This window comes from Anguilla rostrata, chromosome 18 (genome assembly GCF_018555375.3).
Source record: "Anguilla rostrata isolate EN2019 chromosome 18, ASM1855537v3, whole genome shotgun sequence".
Taxonomy (NCBI): Eukaryota; Metazoa; Chordata; class Actinopteri; order Anguilliformes; family Anguillidae; genus Anguilla; species Anguilla rostrata.
The window spans coordinates 20,330,365-20,343,366 of NC_057950.1; the positions used below are offsets into that span (position 1 = coordinate 20,330,365).

At 47.1% G+C, this 13,002-nt stretch overlaps 1 protein-coding gene across 2 annotated transcripts; it reads left to right on the forward strand.

The window, feature by feature from the left end:
- The first annotated feature begins 148 nt into the window (after positions 1 to 148).
- fam149b1 (family with sequence similarity 149 member B1) lies at positions 149 to 12,381 on the forward strand. Of its 2 annotated transcripts, XM_064316982.1 has the most exons (16): positions 149 to 1,074; positions 2,416 to 2,532; positions 3,188 to 3,332; positions 4,425 to 4,567; positions 4,648 to 4,767; positions 5,063 to 5,221; positions 5,573 to 5,748; positions 6,516 to 6,658; positions 7,609 to 7,677; positions 8,243 to 8,355; positions 8,810 to 9,034; positions 9,495 to 9,618; positions 9,940 to 10,065; positions 10,671 to 10,752; positions 10,978 to 11,115; positions 11,366 to 12,381. In XM_064316982.1, the coding sequence occupies exons 1-16, from the start codon at positions 1,028 to 1,030 to the stop codon at positions 11,446 to 11,448; spliced, it is 2,010 nt and encodes a 669-aa protein (XP_064173052.1). In that variant the 5' UTR covers positions 149 to 1,027; the 3' UTR covers positions 11,449 to 12,381. The 2 variants fall into 2 exon arrangements, with proteins under 2 accessions (XP_064173052.1, XP_064173053.1); XM_064316983.1 differs by lacking the exon at positions 7,609 to 7,677.
- The last annotated feature ends 621 nt before the right edge of the window (positions 12,382 to 13,002 follow it).

The following is a 13,002-nucleotide window of genomic DNA, read 5'->3' on the forward strand; positions in this document are numbered from 1 at the left end:
ACCATGGGTTCCGGACTGGATGACATCTCAATCTATGCATTGCGAACTGATTAGAGTGGTTTATTTCAGGGGGCAAAAAACAGCGGATGGGCATCAAATTTCAAAAGCATGCTGTTCTACAGTTAATATCGTGTATATAAATGACCTAAATATAAACATACACATGGACCCCTTAAACCTTGTTAAGATCTTTGTGAGCAACATTTTATGTCGTAATATTTATACAGAGTTTAAGAAGCAGTTATAACAGGATTACTGGCTGCTTTACAATTCGTTATTGCACAGCCAAATAGTTGACGTAAACTGCGAATGATCTGTTCTGAACCATAGACTGTATAATACAGCACTGAACCGATTCCATAGACATACATATTTAACGCTTTATGATCATGTCTCATGATTAAACATTAGAGTAAACACTACACAAGAGGCAGGACTACCTGAACTACATTTCCCGGTATAGCGTTTGTCAATTGTGTCCAACTCAATATGGATGGGATATTGAGTTCTTAACAAAGTCACTACTGCTCTGTTATAAATGCATGCCTTTAAAATAAATATACCTCTCCCATGAGCCATTGCGGTGAGAAGTTGCGTATCCATGACAGCCTGGTTGTTGTTGTTATTGTGGCGTTAATCCTCTATGGAGCTTAATGGATGTAAACATTTCAAGTGATTTCTTTAGTTTGCTGTGTATTTTGCAGTGAATTAAAATTAGCATATTTTATTTTGTACAAAGCCATATGCTTGCTAATTAAATGTACATAAATATGTGCATTTAACAGCTAGTTCAGCTATTTTCACTTTAGGAAGTTTAACGTTAACTTCTCACATAACGTTAGGCCTCGAACTGGCTCAGAATACATCTATCGTTAGCTGCACTAGCTAACTAGCTAGCTAAAAGTTACAGCGAACGATGCTTAACCCCCGGCAAGGGAGCCATCGGGGCCGGGGATCAGAAGCTAGTCCGACGAGGGAATGCCCGAAAATAGCGATGTGTCGATGAAAGCAAAGAGGAGTTGCAAGAATGATTTCGCGATACACAAGGCGACCTGTGTCGCACAATCTGGAGATGTGAGTATGCTTGTTTTTTTACACTCATTCAATGAGCTAACACAAGCTATTTCATTTGCCTGAGAGGAGCATAGGGAGGCTCCGATAAATGTAGCCTTTCCTGATTTCTAGTTCAGGTACTTACAGAACTTCACGTGCTATTCCGTGCAATAGTCTATCAGTGTTAGCGGAACAATTACAGTCGCAGCTAGCAATATAATAGCAAATAACATCTGGTATAATTTTAGCCTGCTCAGTGTTATGCATGTATACCTAACTACTTAGCGAGGTATCTAGCCCGACCATCGGAAGCATAGCAATTATGGAAGCTCATAGCTAAGTATATGAGGGGAAAATAAAAATATCTCGACCAGCCAGACGAGAAGAATTTAATTCAGTTCCATTTTCGATGTTCTAACGTTAGATACAGTTCCATTTCCATCTCCGCTTCTGAGTCATTCCATCTCGGCCATAATTCGATCAGTCCAATTCCAGTTCCATTCAGGTGTTCCAGTTCTAATTCAGGGCTCTGATATCCCGATTTCTTTTACATTAATGATGTTGTACTATAGCACAAATGTTGACGTTACTATTATTTCACGACAACTCAATTCTACGTTGAAATCGCCATTTTTTGCTGGGCGTTAATTATGCAGACTATTGCATTTCTACATTAATACTACACTGTGGCGTGTGTAATATCTTTTTATGTAAAATATACATGTACGAGGAAATCACTATATATGTAGATCCAAAGTACTGTTAATGTGAAATATTTAAAGAATTTGCCATCTCAACATTCTGTGTTAGCATAAATTCATCTTCTATCATACAGTACCTGGCAGGTAAATATCAGCAGCGTCGTGGATACACCTCAATCTTTTAAATTAGCTGCATGCAGTTCTACGGCCGGAATACTTTAGCTGTTACACTATAAAGCATCCCAGTGGTATATTAGCCTAAGATGTATCAAATTTTCTATATAATCTACAGTAGCTATTTGAACACAAATTGATTTTGACAATTTTTAAAAATCAATTCAGTGCATTTATCTCGAAGGTTTCTAAGAATTTAGTAACGGTAACTGTAAGTAACGTATGCATGTGTTTTTTTTTTATTTGACGCAAACAGGTTAAACTACAGTTTAAAGAAAAAAAGTCAGATTCCATTATTCGCGTAATTTAACGCTCTGCTTAATGATGATAAATGATTATTGAATCAGACAAAAAGAGAAGCCCCACCCCTTAGTGTTCAGCCTAAAACACATTTTCCACTTGCTCATTAAGTATTTAAATGAGGCCTTGTTGGCAGGGATGGGCAGTAAAAATGACCCCTCAGAGTTGTTTCGCTTTGTTTGTGGAGTCGCGGGATCTCGCGGACCAGTCTGGACCATCACCCCCTTCCCGAGGAGGCCGATGATGAGTACCTACCTCAGCACCTCCTACACGACCTGCAGGAGACGCTGTCCACCTGCAACAGGTAAGCAGTACCGCATGCACGATGTCTCAGCTTTTTACTGCTGAATGAAAATAATAATAGTAATGATAGTTAATTTGTTATTTCACCGGCAATCGCTCATATCAGTTGTGCATGTTGTAATAAATAAGACAGTTCAGAGACCTTGGCTGCAAGCATGGTTTGGTGCCATATAAAAGTACTGTGCGTTATACATGCATATTGTACAACGCACAGTACTGCATGGATTTCACCTCAGCTAATGGCTGCTTCTGAATTATATTACAGTATTTTCTGATTGCCTTTTAAAGATTAGTTATAAAGATCAAGTAGCATTTTTGTATTCAGTAAGAAGGTCCAGTGGCTTTCTAAACCCTCTGGAAACCCATGGGTATCCACACTGCGTATAAAGTTTTCTTTTTTAACTCAATTTTACCATTACTAAACCAGCTAGGTAGATCGACTGAAAACTCAGTTTTGCAGTGACAACCTGGAGAATGAAAGTGGGTGGAGGATGCTGGGGATTGGCTAGCCAATCAGATGTAAGGGGTGATTAGATGGCCAGTTTTTTGGAAGGAATGTGCCCAGGACTGTGAGATGACACCCTGTTGTAAAGTGCTGTGGAGTGGATGTTGGTGGATGAGATGCGCTCCCTTTCCCTCAAAAAAACCGTCCGCAGCTCAGAGGCGTCCGGGGCTTCTGGGAGGTCGGGCTGCCCCACCGTTACCAGCGGCGACACGGGAAGATCATGGTCCGGGATTAATAGCTACACGGGAACGGGGGTCTCCACGGAGCGAAGCTCTGTCTTCTCCTGGGGCTACGACGTGAGTCTCACCCGCACACAGAAAGGCTAGCGTACCTGCGGATAATGCGCCTGCAAGGTAAAATGGCATTTGTAGGATTTAAATGGGGACGGAGTGTAGCACAGTGGGTAAGGAACTGGGCTTGTAACCGAAAGGTCGCAGGTTCGATTCCCGGGTAAGGACACTGCCGTTGTACCCTTGAGCAAGGTACTTAACCGGAATTGCTTCAGTATATATCCAGCTGTATAAATGGATACAATGTAAAATGCTATGTAAAAAGTTGTGTAAGTCGCTCTGGATAAGAGCGTCTGCTAAATGCCTGTAATGTAATGTAAATGATAATACATGTCGGGTCTACTGCCTGACATGCAAGAGAGAAAATTAGTGCCTTTCATAAGCAGGCTGGTTACAGTGCATACAGGTTTATTACCCACTACACAAGAGAGTGTGATAAATACGTAAACACTTTAGTAGGTTAAGCAGGCGGTTAAGGGCATTGAACCAGTAATACATACCTCTAGAATGTCAACAGTAGCATCACTCTAGTCTGGTCAAGCAGCTCTGATTAAGTCAGATACTGAGCAGTAGTGCTTGAGTGAAAAACATTTCACACCTCTTAACAGCTTCCCTGTCAGCATCTGAAAGTCAAGTTGTGACATTTCATTGTTTTTAATAACTAGCTCAGTGTTTTATGTGTCTGTGGGGGTGTCTTTTACCCAGTCACTCTGCTGTGGTGTCTTTGAACTGCTGTTGCAGCACTGTGTTTCATAGCTTCAGTTGCCAAGACCCATCAGCACATTTTTCCTCCCAGATCTTACAGACACTGTCTAATTTTTCTTTTAGAAATAACATGAAAAAATGACTTGGGAATAGTTTATGGAACCAGCCAGCCTTTGGTGAAAAGCAGATGCTAATAATTGCTCAGGGCTTTGGTAGGTGGAGCTATGCTGTGGAATTGGTGTTTCACAGAGAGAGAGAGAGAGAGAGAGAGAGAGAGAAGCAGGGCGGTGGGCGGGGTCAAGGGTGTATAGGCGTGGTCATGGGTGGGAGCAGAGACGGGGGCAGGGCCAGGGGGCACTCTCAGCTCTCACACTGACTCCGCCCCTCCTGCAGGAGTTCGACAAGGCGGCCTCTCGGCAGGTCCAGCAGATGTTTGAGGAGATTGAGGAGGAGCTGTACGAGGGGCGGGGCGGAGGGCAGCTTCGGGGGCTCCAGGAGGAGTGTCAGCAGTGGGCCTCCAGGTTCCCGCACCTGCGGTACGTCCCCCCGTCTTTCCCACGCCCGCCCTTTTTTAATGAACCACGACCTTTGACCCCTGCGTGTCTCCGTACCTCAGGATTCTGGGGTCTCAGCTGGTTTGTCCCACTGATGAGGGCTTCCAGTGGTTCGCCACCACGAGCAAAGGGGCGGCCACCAGCGCACCAGCCAAGGACGGCAAAGACAGGACCAGCGCTGAGTGAGTGTGCTGCTCTCTGTCTCTGTGGATACACGCCCTCCCTCTATCCTTCAAACAGTCAGACAAAAATTACAGGCTTGGGTCTGACCTCACAGAAAGAGACTTGCTGGCACTCGATACCTGCTGATTTGTAAAGAAAAATCTCTAATGTAATAGTAGTAATAATAGTAATAATTTAGTGATTTTCTTGTAATGATTGGGGAAACCAGGTTTGGAGTTTTGGTGTAGAAGTGTGTGTGTTTGTACACTGGGTGTTTATGTTAGTGTAGAATTGTGTGTGTTTGCCCGTGGACAGGCTGAGTGTTCAGGGCCAGAAGGCAGTGATGTCCAAGCCTTGTCTGGAGGGTGACCAGCGGCCCGGCTCCCCCAGGGGCTCCGGGTTGGAGGAACCGCCCAGAGTGATCGAAGCTGAAGGACTGATGGAGGAGTACCTGGCCTTCGACTGTCGAGACCTGTGAGCCCCTCCTTTGCTTCCGTCCTGTCCTCACTCTGTGACTGTGTATACACACCTCATCACCTCCTCTGGAACAGACAAGCACACAAAGAGAAATGGAAAATAAAAGGAAATGAATTACAATTTTTGTCACTACAGACATTTGTAATTTCCACTTCTCTGAGTGTGGCTGGAATTCTGCTGTCCTGGTCTTTGTATCTTCTCGTGACCCCTGGTAGAGCTGCAAGGTAGCGCAATAGCATCTGGTCTTATCAGCTCCTCTAACAGGGGTGTGTGTGTGCGTATGTACGTGGGTGTGTGTGTGTGTGTACTGTATGTGTGTATACGTGTGTGTGTGTGTGTGCGTTGCAGGGATGAGGAGTGGGAGGGCACTCAGGTGGGGAGGCGTCGCCGCTGTCTGCCTCCTGTCTCTCCGTACCGCTGCCGGCAGCAGGCAGTACTGGACCTGCTGTTTGACGACGTGTGGTGCGAGCTGATTGGCTGGATGGAGGAGCTGGTTCGACGTCACTGGGAGGGCTGCGTCTCAGGTAGGCCTCTGACCCCGCCCCAGGAGAACAACGTCGCCATGGCGCCCAGACACAGCAAGGGCCCTCACCGGAGAAATGGGCCAGTTAGCAGAATGCTTCAGGGTCACTTCCCATATTAACCTTTCCAATGGTGCTGCTAATTTATGTTGACTGACACGATACCAGTTACTGTTTTAACGTGTCCAGTGCCCCCGTCTTTGCAAAAATGCTAAGAGTGGCATTCTCAGAAAGGTGTCTGGATAGCAGGGGAACTAGTGTGTGTTGAAAATAGAATGGGAAAACATTTAAGAAAGAACATATTTGCAAATGACTGGTGGCTTTTCAGTTTTCACACTCTAACAAGGTACTTTACATACGCCTAAGCTTGTAATGACTGGAGTAAATGACTCAAATTTAAAATCTGAGCTGTGTGATTTGTCCCTTCGATACTAGAGTCTGCAAAGAGCAAACAATCAATGTAATATAATAATAGACTAAAAGTGTGGGCTGTGTTGTTCAGCTTGATCTGGAGTGCTGCTGTTAAGCCAAGCACTGCTGGAAGAGAGCATGATAAACTCCAGTTGCCACCACCTTATTAGAGGTTAAACCTAAGGTGGACAGCCCTAGACCACAGAAGTGTATTATACGTGGAACGACTGGTCCTTATCTCACAGATTAAGAGTGGCTGTTCCAGCTCTCATGCAGGCCTGTGGCATAGCGGTTTAAACCTGAGGTTGGCCGCTGCTGGTAATCTGGTGACTTGCCGTGTGCGTTTTCTCCCTGAACAGATGAGGAGAAGAATGCGGCCGCCCTAAGCCCCGCCCACCCCGACCCGCACAACCCCTTCCTGCTGCTCTCCACCCTGCCTGCCGTCCTGCCCCGCCTGGGCCACACGAGGGCGCCACTGCTAACCTCCAGCCTGCAGCCGCAGGTCAGTGTAGGAGGGCAGGGTAGGGCTGGGGGGGGGCTCCGTGGCAATACAGCTGCCACTATATTTGCACTCAGGACACAATTATATCATAATATCATAACTGTCACTCTGAAGGTGGCTAACTAGTTGAAATGTGTTAGCATGACCTTTCCTGGTATTTAATCAATACTTTGACTGTAAAGGGGGCCTCAGCCTGTCCAAAGCACTCATTTTTGGGGGTATCGCCTCTTCCGTGTTGTCTCTTATGTGATAGAGTTGGGGACTTAGTGACATTAGTAGTTTACTCAATCATCTGTTACCAGGGTTGGGTCCATTCCATTACAATTCAGTAAGTTCAGGAAATGAACATTTGAAATCCTACATTGAAAAGAGATGAATGAATGTTGTGAGTTGAAGTGGAACTGAGCCCAGTGCTGGGGGTGCATGTAGTAAATGCCCAGAGCTTTGAGGTTCCCCTGCTGCTCAAGCTCCTGGAATCCTGTTAGTGCACCAACCAGCTCAGGAAACAAACCACAGTTCAACCCTGAAAATGCTTGCTATCAGGCGTTTAAATTCAAACTTTTTCGGTGTGAATTTAATTAGAATTAATTTCCTGAAACCATTAGGAGTAAATGGTATTGAGCTCACCTTTGATGATGCATTCTGCACGCAGGCGTGTGTGGCGGTTCCGTCCTAGCTTGACACGCCGTCCAATGGGACCCGGGTCCCGCACGGTGCGGCGGCGACATCACCGCTGTGCAGCGTGCTTGCCGATTGGCTAACAGTTTCGTCAGCTTTCTGCTCTCAGTGTTTTCTGCTTGTTCTCTCTGCTTCTGCAGGCTTTAAGATACATTAACTTCTCCTTTCTTTCCTTCTCTTCCCTCTTCTCCCCCGGTCTACTCCACTCCCGCCATACCACTTTCCTTATATCTGTCCTCCTCTCCCTCGTTCCTTGTCTTTTTTTCCCGAAGAGCGCAAAGTCGTGGGGTTCAAAGCACAAGTCCAGGCGGAAATCCAAAAAACAGAGAAAGCCGTCTACTGTATGTAAATCTGAGCGGCTAGTGGCGGGAGTCTCGCTGAGAAATGGCGCACGCCAGCATGCTGTCCGCGCGTCCGCAAACGAGCCTGTGCCTGATAATCTCTCTCTTTAACCAGAATGCTTTTCTCACACACACACATACACACACTCTTTTCTCTTTGTTACAAAGTAAAGAAAAAGGAGTATGTTAAATTTTTTTTTACTTTCTGCAGTAGTCAGACGTGGGATCGGGGTACTTAAGTGGGTTTAAGGAGCTAAGCCAGCTCATTTTTGGAAATATTTCCAGTCAGATAAAAATCTGATTGGATGAAAGTTTGAGTTCCTTCAGAATATTTGTTGAATGCGTGGCTGACTTCTTAAACCTGCTTGGTGAAACACATTCTGAGGACATCAGAGATGAGGTCATCAAAAATGGTGCATGTAAAGACAGGAAATGATCAATCGACACATTTCCTCAGCTGATTGAGATGTAGAATCAGGGACATGTTGTGTATAACCTTGCATTATATGGGACAGCTCATGTGATTACTCTCTCTCTCTCTCTCTCTCTCTCTCTGGTGCTGCAGTCCAGTCGGGTCCCCGTGGGCGGGGCTGTAACACATCACAACCTCAATGACCTCATTGTGATCCATGGCATCCCCCTTCAACAGAGGAACCTGGGGGTACTGGACAAAACGCAGTATGACCATGCTAATAAAACATTATTACTTAACATCAGCCAAACACAGCATGAACATGCTAATAAAACATTAGTTAACAGTAGCCAAACACAGCATGAACATGCTAATAAAACATTAGTTAACAGTAGCCAAACACAGCATGAACATGCTAATAAAACATTATTACTTAACATCAGCCAAACACAGTATGAACATGTTAATAAAACATTATTACTTAACATCAGCCAAACACAGTATGAACATGCTAATAAAACATTAGTTAACAGTAGCCAAACACAGCATGAACATGCTAATAAAACATTATTACTTAACAGCTGCCAAATCACGGTATGAGTGTTAATAAAGCATTATAACATAACAGCTGCCAAAACATCTTTGTGGTGACTTGTGACTCCTGCAAAGACCTCAGATTTAAGGGGACCCCTCTGCCTGTTTTTGCCCCCCTCCTATCAGGGATACCGAGGAGAGGGGGTCCCATCGGCCAGGTTCCAGCATGGCCCCCTCCGCCAGGCCCCGCCCCCGCCGCACCTTGGAGCAGAGCTCCTCCTCTCTGTCCCGCCCCCCGCAGTCAGCCCGCCGCCGGAATCCGCCTCCCCGCACGCTCCTCCCCCTGGTGCCCAGCCCCGCCCAGTCCAGCACGGCCGGCTCGATGGACGAGGTCATTCGCGGGACTCGTCTGTGAGCTATCCCGCCTGCCACGGGGGTGTCTGGGGTTTGGAGTTTCTGAAAGGTTCTCTAAAATGTTGGGTGGGAGGTAGATTTCCTTTCTGCGCAGAGCAGAAAAAAGAAAAATAGAAGGTCTTTGATATGAACTCCCCCGTGGCCTCAGGTTTATCAGATGTGAAGTGAGCTGAATTTGGAGGAACGGAAATAGATTGAGAGAAGCCAAGGCGGCTACCTCTGTATGAACCCTTATTGCTGTGAACTGGAGCTGAGAAGTGCACTAGTGTAGGGCAGGGCCTAATGTAGTGCACTAGTGTAGGGCAGGGCCTAATGTATGGACTAGTGTAAGGCAGGGCCTAATGCAGTGCAGTAGTGTAGGGCAGGGCCTAATGTACAGCACCTGCCTGTTTTATGTGAGGTGGGTGGGAGGGTGAGAGTCCCCTATGGGTCTAACTGTATGTGGCGCCCCCCTCAGGCCAACTGCGAGTGACCGGCTGGCTTCTCCACTCATCCCCCTCAGCCGAAACACGCTACTGCCCCCCATTGGCGCTGGAGACATGGAGCCCCCCCACACAGGACTGCACCCCCGACCTGTACAGGTAGCCTTGTCTGTATGTGTGTGTATAGAACAGAAGCATCAGTGTCTGTACTGTGTTACTGTACTGTGTTTTTGGGGTGCAGTGTCTGTGGTGACTGTACTGTGTTTTTGGGGTGCAGTGTCTGCGGTGACTGTACTGTGTTTTTGGGGTGCAGTGTCTGTGGTGACTGTACTGTGTTTTTGGGGTGCAGTGTCTGTGGTGACTGTACTGTGTTTTTGGGGTGCAGTGTCTGTGGTGACTGTACTGTGTTTTTGGGGTGCAGTGTCTGTGGTGACTGTACTGTGTTACTGTACTGTTTCCTTTTGTGTTTTTGGGGTACAGCGGCAGAGGGGAACCTCCAGCCGGGCTCACAGCGCAGTGACTGAAGAGGCGGGCAGCCTGCTGCCCAGGGACAGACTACACCTGCTGGACATCTTCTCCCGCCCCAACACCACCCACACCTTCAGAGTAAGAACCCACACCGTACTCCTGCCCCAACACCACCCACACCGTACTCCTGCCCCAACACCACCCACACCTTCAGAGTAAGAACCCACACCTTACTCCTGCCCCAACACCACCCGCACCTTCACCAACACCACCCACACCTTCAGAGTAAGAACTCCGCCCCACACCACCCACACCTCGAGTAAGAACCCCACACTCCCAACACCACCCACACCTTACTCCTGCCCCAACACCACCCACACCTTCAGAGTAAGAACCCACACCTTACTCCTGCCCCAACACCACCCACACCTTCAGAGTAAGAACCCACACCTTACTCCTGCCCCAACACCACCCGCACCTTCACCAACACCACCCACACCTTACTCCTGCCCCAACACCACCCACACCTTCAGAGTAAGAACCCACACCTTACTCCTGCCCCAACACCACCCACACCTTCAGAGTAAGAACCAACACCTTACTCCTGCCCCAACACCACCCACACCTTTAAAGTAGAAACCACAGGTTGGGCTGATTTGTATCTACAGATGATTGTGCTCAGAGAGCGTTTACCTTTACTGCTGTTAAGCTTGTTGTGTTCAGTGTGCGTTTCTGGCTTTCAGTCCGACACGCCGTACCGCCGCTCGTTCACGGTGCTGGATAACATCGCGCAGGGACGTCCTGGACGAGCGTCAGTGGGCACAGGTGGGCTCACCATCACCCGCTTTGTGCTGAATGTGTTTAATGTGGTTAGCCTGTGAGGTCATCGGGAGTGTAGAATCTCACGTTCTGAGTGCAGCCCATTTAGGCCTTGGGCACAAAGTGTGCGGACTCTTTCAGGGACTCAGATTAATGACTTAAGTTAAGTACTGGAACACTCAAAACCTAACGTGGCACACGCGCTAACGTACGCCCCCTCTTCCCTGGCAGACTCGCTGGGCATCGGCGTGACGGGCATCAGCCTCGGGATCTGCAGCTCCTCCTTCCTTGACTCGTTCACTCACCACACGCTCGGCCACTCGCCCATCGAGGACGAGGAGGAGCCCGATGCACAGGCTCCGCCCCCAGGTGAGCGGGATCCCCGATTGGACGAGGCTTCCTCCTTCACTGTTCATTAAACAAAGAAAAAAAGAAGAGGTCTCGTCCAGACTCTCAATTATTCGCTCTTCGGGGAAAAAAATATTTAGCCTCAGGATGCAGGCGAGGAAGTAATTATATTTAATAAGGACTTCATATTTAATGAGCGTTTCATGCATATGTATACCTTTTGAAAAGTGATTTTCCATGTTTTTTGTTGTGTCTCTCTTCCCCCCTCCAGCGCTTCTGGTGCCTCTGTCTGTTCCCTCTCGGTCCCACAGTCGGGGGGGCCTCACCTCACGGAGCAGCCGACCAGGACTATAGCACCACCCCATTGCCCCCCCCCCCCTTCCTTAACCAAACACCTCAACACTACAGCACACCTCCGAGCCAAGCCATCAGTGTGGGGTTCCACCCCCCTCTGGAGCCCACACTTAATACTGCAGCTCTTTTATACACCCACCGTTAGGCCATCCATTCATTTCCTTTTATTGTTTTTTTCTAAAGACCTATTTTTGTATGTCGAGTTCCAGCTTAAGTGGCTGCCAAAGACAGTTTGCTGTCTAACACTTCCACTCCGTCCCCGTTACCCTCGTACCACCCCCCCCTTACATTCAGACCCCCCCTCCCCATTGCGCACGGACCCCACCCTCCCTGTTACACTCGGACCCCCCTCCCCATTGCGCACGGACGCCCCACTCCCTGTTACGCCCCCCCCCCGCGCCCCCTCCCTTACACACTAACACCCCCCCCCCACTCCGTTAACCGTTACACTCAGACCACAGCCCTCCTATGTAGCCGATTTGGTGAAGGATAACTCAACCAAGCAGGGCGTAAAAACAGAGCCGTCGTTTCCACACCCACAACAAGACACGTTATCCTCCGATCCCGTTTCCAGGCAACAATAAGCACACGACTGTAGAATTTGCACAAGAGTAGCACAACTTAACGGAAACCTGCGGACAGCGAGCGGAGAGGAACGAGGGTTCCGCTGGAAGAAATGCCTTTACTGACTGAACCTGGGCCTGTGCACAGGAGCGGGAGCACCGCCATTGTGTCGGGCCGGTCTGTTTCACACCGTTGCACCTTCTCATCGTTTCGTCCTCTTAATCAACATTTTAAATTAATTAACTGTAAAAAAAAAAAAAATGTCAATGAGCTAAACAAAGGCTTGACACAAACACTTGCTTTATCATAAACTTGCAGTTGACGAAATTCCCTTTTTTTGTAAAAACAAATAAACGTGTACAAACATTACTGGAGCAAAGATGTTATTTTTATTTAAAGGTTTCAGGGGTAGAGGTGGCAGGTAGCAAAACAAAATGAAAAACTACACTGGAAAATACATGGAAATGTTTTTGTTTACATATTTAAGGGTTTCAGGTTAGAGGTGGTGGTAACTATACAACAATTAAAACAAGCACACTGAAAAGTACATTGTGCAATACAAAAGTTACAAAAATACACATTTGCAAATTAATTTATGGGAAAAATCCTCCATATGGCAGTTATATGCTCACTCCTACACATTTGACTTTTCAGGCAGATTAAATAAAGTTTTTGTTTTTATTTTTTCAAAAGAAAATGAGTGTGGACTCACTTTTTCAACAGAAGCAAAATGAAGGGTGTAAAATGTGAAACGGCTCCTTATGCAAAGAGCTCAGAGCAGAAACATGATGCTCATAAGTAATACACTTCTGCTCATTTCCACCCGGCGAAGTATTTGTTCTGTAAAAATCCCCTAATGCATCGTTTGATCCTACCTGGGCACACGCACCTGTGATCGCACGCTAAAGAAACAACTGAAGAACGGTGGTGCTTAACTGCAGCACAACACATTGAAATGAACCGCTTTCCCTTGCCGTTTTGAATACTTCT

Coding starts and splice junctions, on each gene's coding strand:
- fam149b1 (XM_064316982.1), top strand. CDS start 1,028: ATGATTTCGCGATACACAAGGCGACCTGTGTCGCACAATCTGGAGAT. Junction 4,568..4,647: donor TCCAGGTTCCCGCACCTGCG/GTACGTCCCCCC, acceptor TCCGTACCTCAG/GATTCTGGGGTCTCAGCTGG. Junction 10,753..10,977: donor ACGAGCGTCAGTGGGCACAG/GTGGGCTCACCA, acceptor CTTCCCTGGCAG/ACTCGCTGGGCATCGGCGTG.